Raw genomic sequence first — 18,522 nt, forward strand, 5'->3', positions numbered from 1 at the left:
CTCTCTCTCTCTCTCTCTCTCTCTCTCTCTCTCTCTCTGTCTCTGTCTCTGTCTCTGTCTCTCTCTCTCTCTCTCTCTCTCTCTCTCTCTCTGAGCAAGCAATGTGCTGACCTATTGTGTGTAGAACCGGGATGCAGGCAGGCACACACACACACACACACACACACACACACACACACACACACACACACACACACACACACACACACACACACACACACACACACACACACACACACACACACACACACACACACACACACACACACACACACACACACACACACACACACACACACACACAAACAGTTAGGTGTTAGGTTTTGTTTTCTGCTATAGTGTGGGACCTCTCAACGGGACGGTAGTGTCTGCCAGACTGCTAACATCTTTTACAGTGAGAGGAACACAGCAAAAGGACTTGACACCCATGTCATTTTACAATTCTAGAATGTTTTACAGTGAAACAGGCAGAACCGGTCTGCTGGAGGCATAACATATTATTTGCCTGGCCTAAGTGGAAATCATCAGGTACAGTATGGTGAAGAAAGCATGTTTGCTAAAGGTGTCACATTATATAATAGCTACAGTATATCATATCAAGATAAGTGGTCAAGTGGATAAGGGTAAAAATAGGGCTTAGTGATAATGATGCTTAATATACTCTAAAAGTCTAAGCCGTTGGGGGGGGGCATTGAATAACACGTTCGTAAATGGGAATAAAGACAGTAAAACATTTATCATAATACTGTACTTCCATTCATTTGTATGGGTTACCTTCAGACGAGTCGGTGACACTTATGGAGTCATATTAGTTTCTAGCCCAAACGGTTCGATTTTCGGGATGTCTCATGGTCTGACAAACATGGCTGTAGGTCGACCACCTTCCACCGCAGATGTGGATGCGCTGGATTGAGACGAAGCCCATACGGTTCAACTCTACCATTGAAATCGTGATAGTGCCTCTATGTCACCAAAAGGGAGGTGTTCAGTATGAAATACTCTCCCTTCTAGATGTGCTGGGTTGTACCACCTCAAGGCTTACTATAAAAGCAGATGACAGCGTGCCTTATTTGGCAAAGGTCTTGGAAAGCAACCTGGTCTCAGAGCATTTTGTATTATTCTGTACGTAAATCCAAGACATTCCATTTAGTATTTAGTTATGTTTCGTATGGTATGTATTAATTTGTGGACGTCCATTACCCATTTCATATGATATGTTACGAATTACAATTCATATTATATGTGATGAATATGCAAAGCATACAATATGTTACGAATTCGCAAAACGTGTGTTATGTTAAGAATTCTAGCTAGGTGGCTAACATTAGCTAGCTGCTAACGTTAGCTAGGCTAGGGGTTAGGGTTAAGGTTAGGATTAAGTTTAGGAGTTAGGTTAAAGGGTTACGTTTAGGGTTAGGAGAATTTATGAACAATTTCATCCCCGTGTCAGCATTATTTTTGTTATGTTTCCCTTGTCCAGATGCTGTCCTTGTTTCGTTTCATATCCGATATTCATTAAATGTTCACTCCCTGTACTTGCTTCTCATCTCCTAGCGTCTGTCCTCACAACAGTGAATGGAGCCAGAAGCATACCATCCTGCATCCGACTTTTGGCTTGCCTTTCAAACAAAACAGCGTTGATCCTGGATGGGTGACCAGATGTTGCTGGAAGAGATGTTGGAGGGCGAGTAGGAGACAGTCTTTCTTCTGGTCAAAAAATTAAATAAAAATTCAAATGCCCCAGGGCAGTGATTGGGGACATTGCCCTGTGTAGTGCTTTCTTTCGAATGGGACGTTAAATGGGCGTCCTGACTCTCTGTGGTCACTAAAGATCCCATGGCACTTATTGTAAGAGTAGGGGTGTTAACCCTGGTGTTCTGGTTAAATTCCCAATCTGGCCCTCAAACCATCATGGCCACCTAATCATCCCCAGCTTCCAATTGGCTCATTCATCCCCCCTCCTCTCCCCTGTAACTTATTTTGTTGTTTCTGTAGATGAGGATGTGTTCAAAGTCAACTTACCTGGTAAAGAAAATACTGCAGGAAAGTCAGCAAAAACACTCAAGTGAATACTATAGTATTTATACCATAGTATACTATAGTATTTTTGTTAATTTGGGAAGGGCTTCTGAAGAGCGCTGTCAGTGAGTATGAAATTCTTGGTTCACTGGAGATCTTGTTAGTTTGTTGAGCACACTTGTTTTCTTTAATTATAAAACTTAATATCACTTATCATGAGAGTGTAAGTGTAAGTCATAGGTGCCTCAGAACATCTGATAGGGTATAGCTGAGATTTTTTTATGTGTTTTTATTGATGGATGATTTTAATCTGATGGTTATGTTCACAGCATTACAATAACAGTATGTTCAATATTGACCAAAACACATTTTTAAATGGTTAGGTTTTTGATACATCCTCCTTCTGACGTGTCTCCCTATCTTTTTCCTCAACATCATATACATTAACTACTGCAAGCATGTCGTGGGTTAGGGGCTGGGCTATGACCAGGGCAGGGCTGGGCCAGGACTGGGTGTAGTCTATGTCTGTATAATCATGGGGTCCGGACAGTTGTCCAGGGGCTTGTGCTAATCGGCACTGGGCACGGTGCCCTGCGTCCAGACCAGTACACCAACACGCCGTGGCTTTAGAGAGCCTAAAGCCCTGTGGCTCAGTATGGAACAATGGAGGGCCCAGTAATGTGCTGACTCCTAGCCCGTCCTGCAGGCCTGGGCTCCATTCACCACCACTGTGTATAAATAGGCCCGTTTACTCAGGGGCCAGGACATCGTTTTGTGGAGCCCCCCGTGAGCGCTACACAGCTATTTTTTGGGGTAGGTCAGGTAAGCCCTCCATCTTTAGACCGTTCAGCCTATAGCCTTTTGCCAGCATTGTTGTCCATTTACATTGTCCATTGTCCTGTTTTCTCCTTTACTGTTTTCTGCTGAGTCTTGGGAATGTATAGAAAGGGTCATATGCTCACAAACACATAGGAAACACATACATACTCTAAATGGACACACCAATCGTCATCACTGTCAACATCATGCATCACACTAGAATGCTACTGTATGTATGCTGTGACGCCATCAACGGCATAGTTTACATTACACACTCAGAGTGTAACAATTGCATGACTTACAGGCACATGATACAATGGTTCACCATGTAGAATTTATAGCAACTAATAAAGCACAACATCATTATCACATGTCATTCAGAAATGTGGATGGATGCTTTGCATTGTACTACTTTGTTTGTGGTATTACATACCAACGCTAGATACCAGACCTATGTATTGAAGAGGAGTTTCACTATTATACTATGGTATTTGCACTTCTCGATTAGTATCAGTGTCCTGCTTTCTATCAACGCTCTGGCTTTAGCTAGCTGGTTTTGTGGTGTGCCTCTCCTCCCTCACCCTTATGTGCATTGTATTATCATCAGCAAAAGCACAGGGCAGTGCTTTGTTTGGGTTTGTCTTCAGCATAGTCTATAGTCCCTACCACACGAGCATAACCATAACATTCATATATTTGGGCATTAGCTGCTGGGCACAAGAGCTCGAGCTGACTGGAGATGAGGAGCTCGTGGTGGTTTAGTCATGTCAGCCCTGGTCTCCCTGTAAGACCAAACAGAAATGTGACTCTGCATGACTGTGTGCTTTCTGCACTGCAGGTCAATTTTTACTGAGATATCAAACATGGCGCTGACTACTCCTAACCCAATGGGACCATGGAAGGTGAGTCAATGTTGTGTATTACCATGTTTCCACAACAATTGAACTACGTTCCACAACCTTTCACATTTTCATAGAAAGTCTTAAGAGGAAAAAGGGTATCTTTGCACACAGCAGTGTGTTCTCTAGCAGAGACACACTGGTTGTGTTAAAAACACATTTGAAAAAACATCAATAATGGTTTGGAAAATTGCAAATATGCACTATATCCTCTGTTCTAGATCACAGTCTACGACCAGGAGAACTTCCAGGGAAAGCGTATGGAGTTCACTGCTTCCTGCCAGAACATCATGGAGTGTGGCGCGGACAACATCCGCTCACTGAAGGTCGAGTGTGGAGCGTAAGTCAGCCAGACCCCCAAAACACAAAGACATCTACATACTGAAGGATATTTATCTCCCTGACAGGTTACACGTTATCCTTCAGGGGCCTATTGCTATTCAGGGGACTATTGCTCAGGCAACCATTTCTAAGGGATACTGATAGACATATACTGTATCATGGACAAACACAATTTAATAAGAAAACATGGCAAATTTTGCCCCACCCTTGCATCTATCCACATGAACGTCTGTCTGTCTGTCTGTCTGTCTGTCTGTCTGTCTGTCTGTCTGTCTGTCTGTCTGTCTGTCTGTCTGTCTGTCTGTCTGTCTGTCTGTCTGTCTGTCTGTCTGTCTGTCTGTCTGTCTGTCTGTCTGTCTGTCTGTCTGTCTGTCTGTCTGTCTGTCTGTCTGTCTGTCTGTCTGTCTGTCTGTCTGTCTGTCTGTCTGTCTGTCTGTCTGTCTGTCTGTCTGTCTGTACCATTTGTCTCTCTATCCTCTCTATGTCTCTCTGTCACTCTTTGTCTCTCTATCTATTTATCTATCTCTCTCTCTCTCTGTATGTGTAGCTGGGTTGGGTACGAGCACTCCAGCTTCTCTGGGCAGCAGTTTGTGTTGGAGCGTGGAGAGTACCCTCGCTGGGAGTCCTGGAGCGGCAGCAACGCCTACCACATTGAGAGGTTGATGTCCTTCCGCCCAGTCTGCTCTGCCGTGAGTGTACTAGTCAAGCCTACTTCCTGTTCCTGCCGGACCAGGCCAGACAGACAGACACTCTCTTCTGTGGGCTACGTTCCAATATTAATTGAAGAATTCCGCTTAGAATGCCCAATACATTGATTAATTCACATAATATGCTAGTACAGATAATGGAACACAGGCCTGATATTGGCACAGAAGCCAGGGTTCTGGTCTCAGTCCATGTCTCTGGCTCTTGTGACTGACACTGACAGAGTCTGGCTCTACTCACTGTTACTGACACTGACATTATTACATTTAACAGATACAAGTAGCTATCCTTGGTAGCCTCTACCAGCGTTATTGAAAGCACCAAATAAAAAAGTGAATAAAACACTGTTTTATAAAGATTTCCTACTTTCCCTCATAATTCTACACAGTATATATTTTGTAAATAGTTCTGAGAGAAACAGGTTAAATGTAACAGGAAATTTCCCACTCCTCTCTCTGAACTGCATAGAACCATAAGGAGTCCAAGATTGTGGTGTTTGAAAGGGAGAACTTCATTGGCAAGCAGTGGGAGATGAACGATGACTACCCCTCCCTGCAGGCCATGGGCTGGGGCAACAACGAGATCGGATCCATGCAGGTCCAGAGTGGAGCGTAAGTAGCAGGAGTAGAAACCCTGGCTTCCTTTTTCACACTACAGAAGACTACGCTCATAACAATCAGAAATAGAGGAATCAGTTGTGTCAAGTGGTCAGGAGACAAACTGCTAAAAAGGTGTAATGTGCAGTAAGAACAAAATTCATTGTAATAACTATATAATTAAAATCTATTTTAATAACTAGATCAACTGTGACAGGATAATCCTTTCTGTCATTGATCATAATAGAACTAAGCGAAAAACCATTTCAGGCCTGAAATGATGAATTATCTAAATGAGTTCCAGTGACCTTACTGACCTCTGCCAAATGTGTTAAAGGGACACTATGGTGAACATTTAGAAAGAAATAGCTATTATATGGTGTCCCTGGATATTATACAGAGGACTAACATGCACTGTAGAGGCTAACTCTTTCTGATCTACAAGTGTCTAGACTCTAGAGCAGGGATGGACAACTTTGATGGGGGTGGGGGCCACAAATAAAATCGGAACACAATCATGAGGGACTATAGTGGCTGGGGGTTTTGCATACCCACATCCATACCCACACTTTTAGTCAGACCCGGTCCTTAGCGAAATATTGTTGCCTCCCCCCCAGCTTGCAAGCAAAACATTTTAGCAGCCTCCTTTTGACAGCAAAGAGAAACGTTTTTCAGTTAATTTCCTGCAATTCTACTAATTTTGCCATTGGCATTTGGCTGAGAGAAAAATTTGCCGTTTTTAATATGATATCTGATGATCAAAGGGAGACCATCGGTTGGTAATTCAACCATGATTACTACAACTTTATATAGCTGGCAGCTAGAATAATTTACCAATCTAAAAACATGTTAGCTGACAGGTGCTAATTGAGTGACTGTCAGTGACTGACATAACAAGAGAAAAACTGCTGAAATTGCACCAAGTTTTGAAATGACACCTTCAGTATTTCTTAGGTTTTTTTTGTGGAACTTGATCTGCGGCCGTACAAAAGTGGCCGCCATTTGCCCACCCTTGCTCTACAGAGTAAGGGCTCGGGCTTGTTTCTTGGTATTTTATCACTTCACCCTCTTCCGCTCTCCCTCTCCCCCATTAGCTGGGTATGCTACCAGTTCCCCGGTTACCGTGGCTACCAGTACATCATGGAGTGCGACCGTCATGGCGGAGAGTACAAACACTACAGGGAGTGGGGCTCCCACGCTCAGACCTTCCAGGTCCAGTCTCTGCGCCGCATCCAGCAGTGAGAGCTTCCACAGCCTTCTCCCTCTTTCACCCTTCCTCTCCTCTCCTCCTCCTCTTATCCCTCCTCCACCCTATCATTCCAAGCTTGGCCAGCAGTCCTGTCAGACCTCCAAGACCAAAGCTTCCTGACGCTTCTGGTGCTCCACAGCGACAAACATGTTTACAGCACTTTTGTTTTTTTCCATCGCTTAAAGAATAAAAACAGGAGAAGAAGATACGCCCCACAGCAAGCGGAGAGAAGGGTCTCGGGTGGTGTGGTGGTACGACTCAGGCTTTGATGCTGTTCTTCAGTGTTGTCACAGGGAATTCATAGCCACAGTGATCAATAAAGAGAGAATGAGCAACAAAAATAAACAGCGATACAAGAGTGCAATTAACCTGCTCAAGTGTCTTTACTCTTTTCACTGTCTTTTGTCTCTACTCTCCACTTGCATCTTTTCTTCGCAGTCTCAGCCTTTTCCTCTGTAGGCTACTACTTTGTAATGAAGGCTTCACTATCTGTAATAGAGGTTAGAAGAGTTGACTATGTCAATATGCACCTGCCTACCATATAAAAGGGCTATAATCTACTGGTTCACATTCAGCATCACGTTTTCCGGTCACTATAAACTGGGGTCAAATTGGCAGTGGTGTAAAGTACTTAAGAAAAAAATACTTTAAAGTACTACATATGTCGTTTTTTGGGGTATCTGTACTTTACTATTTATATTTCTTACAACTTTTACGTTTACTCCACTACATTCCTAAAGAAAATAATGTACTTTCTACTCCATACATTTTCCCTGACACCCAAAAGTACTCGTTACATTTTGAATGCTTAGCATTAAGTAAAAGTCTAAAAATATTTGGTTTTAAATATACTTAAGTATCAAAAGTAAACATAATTGTAATGTTCTTCGTCTGTTGTTTGTAGAAAGTCAGACCGAAATGCAGCGTGTAGGTTACTCATGACTTTTAATGAAGCTAATACGGTACATGAAATAACTGAGAATACAAAACAACAAACGAGTGAAACTAATTACAGCCTATCTGTTGACTAACACAAAGACAGGTACAATCACCCACGAAATACAACGCGCACTCAGGCTGCCTAAATACGGTTCCCAATCCGAGACAACGAGAATCAGCTGACTCCAATTAGGAATCGCCTCAGGCAGCCAAGCCTAACTAGACACACCCCTAATAATACACACTCCCAATTAATACAACCCCAATACGAAATACAACATATAAACCCATGTCATACCCTGGCCTACCCAAACAATAAACAAAACACAAGATACAATGACCAAGGCGTGACAGAACCCCCCCCCTAAGGTGCGGACTCCGGGACGCACCTCAAGAGCATAGGGAGGGTCCGGGTGGGCGTCTGTCCATGGTGGCGGTTCTGGCTCGGGACGTGGACCCCACTCCATAAATGTCCTAGTTCCTCCCCTTCGCGTCCTAGGATAATCCACCTTCTCCGCCGACCATGGCCTAATAGTCCTCACCCTGATCCCCACATAACTGAGGGGCAGCTCGGGACAGAGGGGCAGCTCGGGACAGAGGGGCAGCTCGGGACAGAGGGGCAGCTCGGGACAGAGGGGCAGCTCGGGACAGAGGGGCAGCTCGGTACTGAGGGGAAGCCCGGTACTGAGGGAAGCCCGGTACTGAGGGGAAGCCCGGTACTGAGAGGGAGCCCGGTACTGAGAGGGAGCCCAGTACAGAGAGGGAGCCTAGTACTGAGAGGAAGCTCAGTACTGAGAGGAAGCTCAGGCAGGTAGTAGGCTCCGGTAAATCCAGGCTGGCTGGTGGACCTGGATGATTCAGGTTGTCTGGCCGATCTAGAAGATCTTGGCAGACTGGCACTTCTGGCGGATCCTGGCAGACTGGCACTTCTGGCGGATCCTGGCAGACTGGTGACGCTGGGCCGACAGGAGACTCCGGCAGCGCAGGAGAGGAGAAAGGCTCTGGCTGAGCTGAACAGGCGGGAGACTCCAACAGTGCAGGAGAGGAGAAAAGCTCTGGCTGCGCTGAACAGGCGAGGCGCACTGGACGCGCTGGGCCGACTGGGAGCACTGGTGGCGCTGGACAGACAGGAGACTCCGGCAGCGCAGGAGGGGAGAAAGGCTCTGGCTGCGCTAAACAGGCGAGGCGCACTGGAGGCCTGGTGCGTGGTGCTGGAACTGGTGGTACTGGCGCGAGGACACGCACAGGAAGCCTGGTGCGGGGAGCTGCTACCGGAGGACTGGTGTGTAGAGGTGGCTCTGGATAGACCGGACCGTGCAGGCGCACTGGAGCTCTAGAGCACCGAGCCTGCCCAAGCTTCCCTGGCTCGATGCCCACTCTAGCCCGGCCAATAGGAAGAGCTGGTATGTGCCTCACCGGGCTATGCTCCCGCACTGAAAACACAGTGCGCTCCATAGCATAACACGGTGCCTGCCCGGTCTCTCTAGCCCAACGGTGAGCACAGGGAGTATGCGCAGGTCTCCTACCTGGCATAATTATTCTCCCTTCTAGCCCCCCCCCCCCCCCAATAATTTTTTGGGGCTGTTTTTCCGGTTTCCTTGCCAACCGTGTTCCCTCATATCGTCGGCTCCTATCTCCCGCTGCCTCTGCTCTCCTTAGTGCCTCCACCTGTTCCCATGGGAGGCGATCTCTTCCGGCCAATATCTCCTCCCAAGTGTAACAACCTTTACCATCCAATACGTCTTCCCATGTCCATTCTCCAAATAATTCATCCTCCCTTTGCTGCTCCAGCTGTCGCTGCCTGTTTAAACCAGCGCCTCTCCGTTTTTTTCGGCGTGTCTTTTTCGTTGATTCGATTCGCCTGTAGCCCTCTTCGCATTGCTGTAGGGAATCCCAGGCGGGCTCCTGCACACGCCCTGGGTCGGCCGCCCACCTGTCGTCTTCCTTCAGATCCTGCCAGTTCACACGCTGCTCGGTCTGTGAATCGTGGTGGGTGATTCTATAATGTTCTTCGTCTGTTGTTTGTAGAAAGTCATACCGAAATGCAGCGTGTAGGTTACTCATGACTTTTAATGAAGCTAATACGGTACATGAAATAACTGAGAATACAAAACAACAAACGAGTGAAACTACTTACAGCCTATCTGGTGACTAACACAAAGACAGGTACAATCACCCACGAAATACAACGCGCACTCAGGCTGCCTAAATACGGTTCCCAATCCGAGACAACGAGAATCAGCTGACTCCAATTAGGAATCGCCTCAGGCAGCCAAGCCTAACTAGACACACCCCTAATAATACACACTCCCAATTAATACAACCCCAATACGAAATACAACATATAAACCCATGTCATACCCTGGCCTACCCAAACAATAAACAAAACACAAGATACAATGACCAAGGCGTGACAATAATTGCTAAAATATACTTAAGTATCAAAGGTAAAAGTAAAAGTATGTTTTCAAATTCCTAATTTAAAGCAAACCAGGTGGCATAATTTTCTTGTTTTTTAAATTCACGGATAGCCAGGGGCACGCTCCAACACTCAGACATAATTTACAAATGAAGTGTGTGTTTAGTGAGTCCGCTAGATCAGAGGCAGTAGGGATGACCAGGGATGTTCTCTTCATAAGTGTGTGAATTCTTCTGTCCTGCTAACCATTCAAAATATAACAAGTACTTTTGGGTGTCAGGGAAAGATTTGGAGTAAAAAGTACATCATTTTGTTTAGGAATGTAGTGAAGTAAAAGTAGTCAAAAATATAAATAGTAAAGTAAAGTACAGATACCCCCAAAAAGTATTTTTACTTAAGTACTTTACACCACTGCCGTCTGGTTTGCTTAATATAAGGAATTAGAAATGATTTATCCTTTTTATTTTACTTTTGATACTTAAGTATATTTTAGCAATTAATTTATTTTTGATACTTAAGTATATTAAAAAAACAAATACTTTTTAACAAGTAGGATTTTACTGGGCGACGTTCACTTTTACTTGAGTCATTTTCTATTAAGATATCTTTACTTTTACTCGAGTATGAAAATTGGGTACTTTTTTCACCACTGCAAATTGGGCTGGAGTTACACCACAACATTCCACCACTTCTAGGCCTAACCTTACCAGCCCACAGTGGCAGGCAAGTAGCTATAACTCTTAGTTGAAATGGCCCTATAATGTCAGTTAATTTTATGTGCAGTAGTCTCATCACCTTGAACAAACCAATTTCACCCTTGATTATAAGAAATATACAGTAGGAAATATATCAAGTGTCTACTAAATGGACCTTCATACTGAAATCAAACTGACACATATTATACCCCTTATTACACCCTATACCACAGCACACAATTACAAATTCCAGAAATGTCAACGTATTTTTGCCATAATACAAAAGACAATAGAAAGCTGCTTGTGTTATGCACTTGAGTGAGGACCCACAAGCGGTATTCAAAAACAGAGTCCTTTAATGTAAACACAGGGAAGACATAGATCCTCTTCAGATGTAGATAATGGAAAAAAAATAGACAACCCGCAGAGAGGGCGACAAATGAAACATAAAGTCCTTCTGATAATTACAAAAGAGCCCCCTTCTTAGCAGCAGAGGAGAATAGCTGGGTTAGCGGCGACAGGCTGCAGGTCTCTCTGGGTAGGCGCGGGTCGTAGAGGAACAGTGGTACCTGATCTCACGTAGCCTCAGATGAACTGGACACAGTACAAGCGATAAGACAGTTAGCTGAGTACAGGATGCACTTGCCAGGCAGATTCCGACAGGACAGGGATGAAGCAAACGAGACGATAGTTTGTTTCTGGCATGAGAAACTCAAACGAGAATCTGACAAAGAAAGAAGCAGGAACAGAGAGAGAAATAGAGACCTAATTAGAGGGAAAAAGGGAACAGGTGGGAAAAGGGTGAACGAGGTAGTTAGAGGAGATGAGGAACAGCTGGAGGAGGAGAGAAAGAGAAGGTAACCTAATACGACCAGCAGAGGGAGACAGAGTGAAGAGAAAGAACAGGAACAAGACATAATATGATAAGACATGACAGCTTGTGTTTATTGGCCCAAGCAAGTCTCTTCTTATTATTGTTGTCCTGTAGTAGTGGTTTCTTTGCAGCAAAATCGACATCTAAAAATAAAATATAATTTTGTTTAACACATTTTTGGTTACTACATTATTCCATATGTGATATTTCACAGTTTTGATGTCTTCACTATTATTCTACAATGTAGAAAATAGTAAAAATGAAGAAAAAACCCTTGAATGAGTAGGTGTGTTTTGACTGGTACTGTAAATGTCAATGAGATGAAGTGCAGAAAAGCAGACACTCTATCTCTCTTTCTCACCCTCTTCATTTTTTCTGTCTCTTCTTTTCTCTCTTTCCCTTTCTCTTTTTCTCTTTAGCTGACTGACTGAGAACTCACTGACTAGACATTCAATCTCACTCATTGTTACTGGCCCTTAAATACTCTACTGGTTGTGCTTTTAATTTGTCTAGATCAGGCCACATCAGACGTGTCCCATAGCGAAGGTCTGTGTGTGTTTATGTATGCTCGACTGTGTACACATCTACAACACTCTCTATCAGACACAGAAAGTTGAGAGGTCATTGCAAGAGACTGGAGTAGGGGATTGCAATTGAGGGGATAACAAGCAACGGAGGAATTCTGATTGAAGAAAATAAAGCTTTTGAGAGTGTGATAGGCTGTCCATCAGTCCTGCTGCTTGTGACCTTTAAATGAGTAGGTGTGTGCAAACTTTTGACTAGTACAGTATGCGGCTCACTTTTCGGCTTCCTCCTTTTTTGTTCTGATTACAGCCATTGGGATAACAGATCTGAGCATCGGTGAGGCTTGTCAGAACCAACACTAATGGTGCTGTCAAGACAACTGGGATCTCTGAAAAAAATCATGATGTCAGTGATCTCCAGGTCGGAAAGTCAGAGCCATATAAAGATGCCAGAGTTTCTGACTTGGAATTCCGAGTTGGATGACTGTTCAAAACTTTGTTTTTTCCCAGTCTGAGCTTGTTTTTTCCAGAGTGCCCAGTTGTCTTGAACAGACTGAAACCGTATTTCAGAGATTTCCAAGTTCCCAGTTGTTTTGAACGCGACATCAGTTCCTATTTGTTTTTAACCTGGCATAATGCCACGGTCAAGTACTAGTTGAAACTAGGAAACAGAAATTTCCAACTTGTTAACTGTTTGAACTCGGCACATGAATAACTATCACTAGTTAGCAAGTCAGACATTTCTGAGTTTCATGTTCCACTTCCAAAACAACTGGGAACACTAGTCATTTTAATAATGTTTACATATCTTGCATTACTCATCTCATATGTATACACTGTATTCTATACTATTCTACTGTATCTTAGTCTTTGATTTGACTACATAGATGTGCGTGTATTGGGTATATGTTGTGAAATGGTTAGATATTACCTGTCAGATATTACTGCACTTTCGGGGCTAGAAACACAAGCATTTCACTACACCCACAATAACATGGAAAGATATCTTGACTCATTGTGTATTTATTATTACCTGTTTTGATTATTGATTATATCTCTATTTTCTCAAGGACATTCAGAGACTTTTAAAATTTAATTTTGTCATGTTTGGAGCCAGTCCTGCGTTGTCTTGGCTGTATACTTTAAAAAAAATTAGCAGTCACTGTTGGAAGGAATATTAATCTTCAACCCCAGTCTGAGGTCCTGAGCAGTGCGGGTGTCTGGAGCAGGTTTTCATCAAGGATCAGATTTGTTTTGTAAATGTATAAAAAAAAATGTACGTCACATTTCTCTGTGCTTTTCTCCGTTCATCAGAAATGTTTGATCGGGTTCAAGTCCGGGCTCTGGCTGGGCCACTCAAGGACATTCAGAGACTTGTATCCCTGAGCGCTCTGGAGCAGGTTTTCATCAAGGATCTCTCTGTGCTTTTCTCCGTTCATCTATCCCTAAATCCTGACTTGTCTCCCAGTCCCTGATACTGAAGAACATCCCCACAGCATGGTGTTGCCACTACCATGCTTCACCGTAGGGATGGTGCCAGGTTTCCTCCAGATGTAACACTTGTCATTCAGGCCAAATAGTTTAATCTTGGTTTCATCAGACCAGAGAATCTTGTTTCTGTCATGTGCCTTTTACTGAGGAGTGGCTTCCGACTGGCCACTCTACCATAAAGGCCTGATTGGTGGAGTGCTGCAGAGATGGTTGTCCTTCTGGAAAGTTCTCCCATCTCCACAGAGGAACTCTGGAGTTCTGTCAGAGTGACCATCGGGTTCTTGGTCACCTCCCTGAGCAAGGCCCTTCTCCCCCCGATTGCTCAGTTTGGCCGGGCAGCCAGCTCTTGGAGGAGTATTGGTGGTTACAACCTTCTTCCAATTAAGAATGATGGAGGCCACTGTGTTCTTGGGGGATCTTCAATGCTGCTGAAATGTTTTGTTACCCTTCCCCAGATCTGTGCCCCGACACAATCCGGTCTCTGAGCTTAGATGTGTGCCTTTCCAAATCATGTCAAATCAATTTAATTTACCACAGGTGGACTCCAATCAAGTTGTAGAAACATCTCAGGGATGATTAATGGAAACAGGATGGATCTGAGCTCAATTTCAAGTCTCATAGCAAAGGGTCTGAATACTTATGTAAATAAGAGATATCTGTTTTTATTTGTAATACATGTACAAACAATTCGGAACCTGTTTTCCCTTTGTAGTTATGGGGTATTGTGTGTAGATTGATGAGGGAAAAAAATGTATTTAATCCATTTTAGAATAAGGCTGTAACGTAACATAATGTGCAAAAGGTCAAGGGGTCTGAATACTTTCCGAATGCACTGTATGTGCATGCAAAGAGCAGACAAGCTGTACAAAAACTCACTAATGTAATGGTCCATTTTACAAAATGGCTCAGCGACTCATATTTGCATCTCAATGTGAGAAAAACTGTCTGCAAGTATGCTCTCTGTGAGTGCTTCCCATGTCTTGCACCACCTATCACACCTTCACATAAAATATAAAGACATGGCTAAAGGACAATCAGACCTGTGAACATAATCCCTAGCTGTGTATTGTCACTTTCCATGTTATCAGTTGTCTGTAGCTTGTGAGGTGTGGAAACACTTTGTTGCCTTTATGTATTTAGTTTTGTTGCTTTTTGTGCTATTGCTCTGTCTGCGTGCTACGTGTTGCTTGTCCTATGTTGCTCTGCATGTGCTCACTGCTCATTGTTTGTCTGTATTGTTGTTGTAATTGTTTTTAATAACATGCCCGGGGACTGAGGTTGAAAATGAGTCAGATGGCTAAAACCCTCCCTTTTACTAAAATGTCGATTAATGTAATTTTAAAATGAAAATAAACTCAAACTCATTGTGGAGTTACTACAATGTTGTTGATCCATCCTCAGTTTTCACCCATCACAGTCATTGAACTCGTTGAACTCAGTCATGGAACCCTGTTTTAAAATCAGCAATGGCCTCATGGTGACATCCCTGAGCAGTTGTCTTCCTGTCCGACAGCTCAGTTCAGAACGATGGCTATCTGTGATTTGTCTGGGTGGTTTAATACATCATCCACAGCATAATTATTAACTTGACCATGCTTAAAGTGATATTCAATGTCTAATTTGTTATTGTTACCCAACCACCAATTTCTACCGTCTTTATTAGGATTTTGAAAAGCTCACTGGGCTTTGTTGTTGGATCAGTGCTATAAATGTAATAGTTGACTGAGGGACCTTACAGATGTTGTATGTATGGGGGACAGAACAGAGGTTAGTCCTAAAAAAAAAATGTCAACCCCTATTGTTTCACACGGAGTGAGTCCATGGAGCGTATTATGTGATTTGTAAGCCACGTTTTACTACTGAACTCATTTAGGGCCTAAAGAAAGGGAGTGAATACTTATGAAACAGCAATTGTTTTATTTCACTTTTATACATTTTTATAAATTTGTTTTCACTTTGACATTGAGTATTTTGTGTAGCTCAATGACAAAATAAAATCACAATTAAATCCATTTCAAAACCACTTTGTAACGCAACACAATGTGGAAAAAATCCAAAGGGGTGAATACTTATGATGCCCACTATATGTGGCCTCACGTACAGACATTTCTGAAGGCCTGGTTGCTCCAGCTCTACATTAGGTGTTATTCGAAGTAGGGCTGTTTTCCTAAAAGCCAGATAAGGTACCCTGTATTCATAGGCCTAGCAGCTTTATGTGTTTGTAGCTTTTGTCTGGATTCTGGAATGAATCATTTCTTTACTTGCGAATGAGAACAGGGCTGGTTGAGCAACTCAATAGGTCTAAGTAGGTCTAATGCTACAGACATTCATACAAGCAGACAGAGAACTACACATGGGCTGGTAGTATGATGAGGCCAATTCTGTGGAATTTCTATGTTTATTATTTTGTTCGGATAATCTGTTCCCATTTGTGTTGTGAGTCTTGTAGTGGGTTTGGTAGGAAGCCTGAGCCCTCTTATGATTATCAAAGTTAGTCAATTATCTACCCGGTCTATGAAGTTAATGTACAAAATCTCCCTGGGAGGCTATTGGACAATAGGCCTAACTGTGTTTTGTTATGCATTGTGGCTATATTTTTACTAGCATTGGAAAATGTATCAATTGAAGCTCAAATCAAGTTGAGTGTTTGAAAGAACCCAGAAAGTGTTTGAAAGAAACCAGAACTGGTTTACACTCACACGTTTCAGAATCAGAATGTCCAAAAACCTACAAACCACTACAAGGGCTTATAACAGTAGTGTTACATGAATTCCTGTTCTCCTACCTCTCTGTCCACTACCACTTCAAAGCCTGTGGTTGTAAGTTAAAAGAAGTAGGCCTAACAGGCTTAGTGTATTTGCATGTAACCCCAGACCACCTCTATCTCCTTCCCTTCTTATATTATGTAAAGATCTTACCCGTGAAAGCTGGGGGCTTTGCCCGGTGCTTGGTTCAGGTCAGGTTATGGGCCCGAGGTTACTGAAGAACAGAGGAGGGTATGTCACTATCACGCTGTGTGTGTACAGTGGCTGTAAAAAGGTTTGACCCCTTTCTCATTTTCTCTACTTTCTCATATTTTTAATACTGCATGTTATCAGATCTTCAACCAAAACCTAATATTAGATAAAGGGAACCTGAGTGAACAAATAATAAAAAAATGGATACTTATTTATTTAAGTTATGCAACACCCAATTCCCATGTGGAAATAGTAGTTGCCCCCTTAAACTTAATAGCTGGTTGTTCCACCTTTGGAAATAGTAGTTTTTGATGTCCCCTGTGGAGGAATTTTGGAAATGGGTAAACTTAGCATAGCTGGTTGTTCCTGACATTCTCCTGTAGAATTCTCTGATACAGAGCAGAAATCATGGCTACTTCAATTAAGGCAAGTCGTCCCGGTCCTGAGGCAGCAAAGCATCTCCAAACCATCACACTACCATCATGCTTGACCATTGGTATGAGGCTCTTTCGCAAGGCATAATGTGACCCAAGTCATGCAAAAAGTTGAATCAAGTTTGCCAAAAAAGCACCTGGATGATCAACAAGACTCTTGGAAGAATTCTCTATGGAAAGAACATGATTCAAAAGTATAACTTTTTGGATGACATGGGTCACATTATGCCTGGCAAAAACCAAACGCTGCATTCCACAGTAAGAACCTCATACCAACGGTCAAGTGGTGGCAGTGTGATGGTTTGGAGATGTTTTGCTGCCTCAGGACCTGGACGACTTCAAATAAGGAAGGGGGAAAATACTTTTCCCCGGCACTGTATATACTACCGGGTTGAGTTCTGACTGAACCTCGAGCCTTTGTTTGGAGGAGGTTTGCTTTTTGATAGGATCTAATATGCCAGGTTGTCATAAGCACATCACATACTGTAGCTGCTGGGTGAATGGTTAAACAAGAACTTCAGACTACATGTACATTTGAGTCATTTAGCAGACACTCTTATCCAGAGCAACTTACAGTTAGTACATTCATCTTACGTTACCTAGGTGAGACAACCACATATCACAATCATAGTAATTACATTTTGTCTCATAAATTAGTTATTAGCCAAGGTGACTATTATTAGGAGCATAACAGTCAGTCACGCACTGCACAGCAGACCTATTTTATTATGTCAAGTTTTTATTGTTACATAGACTGGATAGGTGCTGTGAAATGTGTTGTTTTACAGGGTCAGCCATAGTAGGATGATGCTCCCAGAGCAAATGTTTTTCTTATCGGCTCGGTTAATGGAACCAGCGACCAACGCGCTAACCGCTAGGCCAGTGGTTCTCTAACCTCTCCTCGGGGAACCCCAACCATTTAACAGTTCTGCTGTAGCCCTGAACTAACTCACCTAGTCACGGGCTTGGTGATTAGTTGACGATTTGATTTGGGTGCGCTAACTGTGGAATAATTGATATACTAGCCTAAACAAGATATACTGACAAAAGCACATATTCCAGCACACTACGAGAGACCAACAACTTTTGGGGGTTGAGAATGACTGTGAGAAGGTCAGTGATGGTGACTTTTTAAAAGGATATTCTTCTAAAATATAATTTCCCCCTCCAATAACATATTGGTCATTATTATTAGACAGGTGTGCTATTTAGCAATAAGCATCATCACCTGATGCAGCATAGTGTCTCTAAATAAATAGGCTAAGGGGTTGTCCATCTGCATTTACCCAATTGGATGAACTATTAGCTAGATCAGAAAGTATTAGCTAGACCATGAATTGTGTTGCTACATATAGTTAGCAACATATTGATGAGTTGAATGTCCCCCACAAAAAACATTCCACTGGCACTCAGCCAACTAAATATCATGTACTGTGATTATAATGTAGGCCTACCTGTTACACCTGATCCTGGTTAGATTTAGCCCATCTTCCCTACGCATTCAACGGCATTGGTGAGCGCTAACACCCACAAACCATGACCATGCAGGTTCTAAAATTG

At 43.0% G+C, this 18,522-nt stretch overlaps 1 protein-coding gene across 2 annotated transcripts; it reads left to right on the forward strand.

The window, feature by feature from the left end:
- The first annotated feature begins 2,748 nt into the window (after window positions 1-2,748).
- Window positions 2,749-6,993, forward strand: LOC124005894 (beta-crystallin A1-2-like). 2 transcript variants are annotated; one of them, XM_046315539.1, is made up of 6 exons: window positions 2,749-2,841; window positions 3,677-3,740; window positions 3,959-4,077; window positions 4,627-4,768; window positions 5,253-5,395; window positions 6,475-6,993. In XM_046315539.1, exons 2-6 carry the CDS (start codon window positions 3,702-3,704, stop codon window positions 6,620-6,622), a joined length of 591 nt encoding a protein of 196 aa, XP_046171495.1. In that variant the 5' UTR covers window positions 2,749-2,841; window positions 3,677-3,701; the 3' UTR covers window positions 6,623-6,993. The 2 variants fall into 2 exon arrangements, with proteins under 2 accessions (XP_046171495.1, XP_046171496.1); XM_046315540.1 differs by having other exon boundaries at window positions 2,749-2,832.
- Window positions 6,994-18,522: the final 11,529 nt, after the last annotated feature.

The sequence above is a fragment of the Oncorhynchus gorbuscha genome, linkage group LG19, assembly GCF_021184085.1.
Source record: "Oncorhynchus gorbuscha isolate QuinsamMale2020 ecotype Even-year linkage group LG19, OgorEven_v1.0, whole genome shotgun sequence".
Classification (NCBI taxonomy): domain Eukaryota; kingdom Metazoa; phylum Chordata; class Actinopteri; order Salmoniformes; family Salmonidae; genus Oncorhynchus; species Oncorhynchus gorbuscha.

Excerpts from the sequence above, each read along its gene's own strand:
- LOC124005894 (XM_046315539.1), top strand. The coding sequence starts at position 3,702 with ATGGCGCTGACTACTCCTAACCCAATGGGACCATGGAAG. Across the intron at positions 3,741-3,958 it reads ACCCAATGGGACCATGGAAG|ATCACAGTCTACGACCAGGA; the intron begins GTGAGTCAATGT and ends CCTCTGTTCTAG. Across the intron at positions 4,769-5,252 it reads TCCGCCCAGTCTGCTCTGCC|AACCATAAGGAGTCCAAGAT; the intron begins GTGAGTGTACTA and ends TGAACTGCATAG.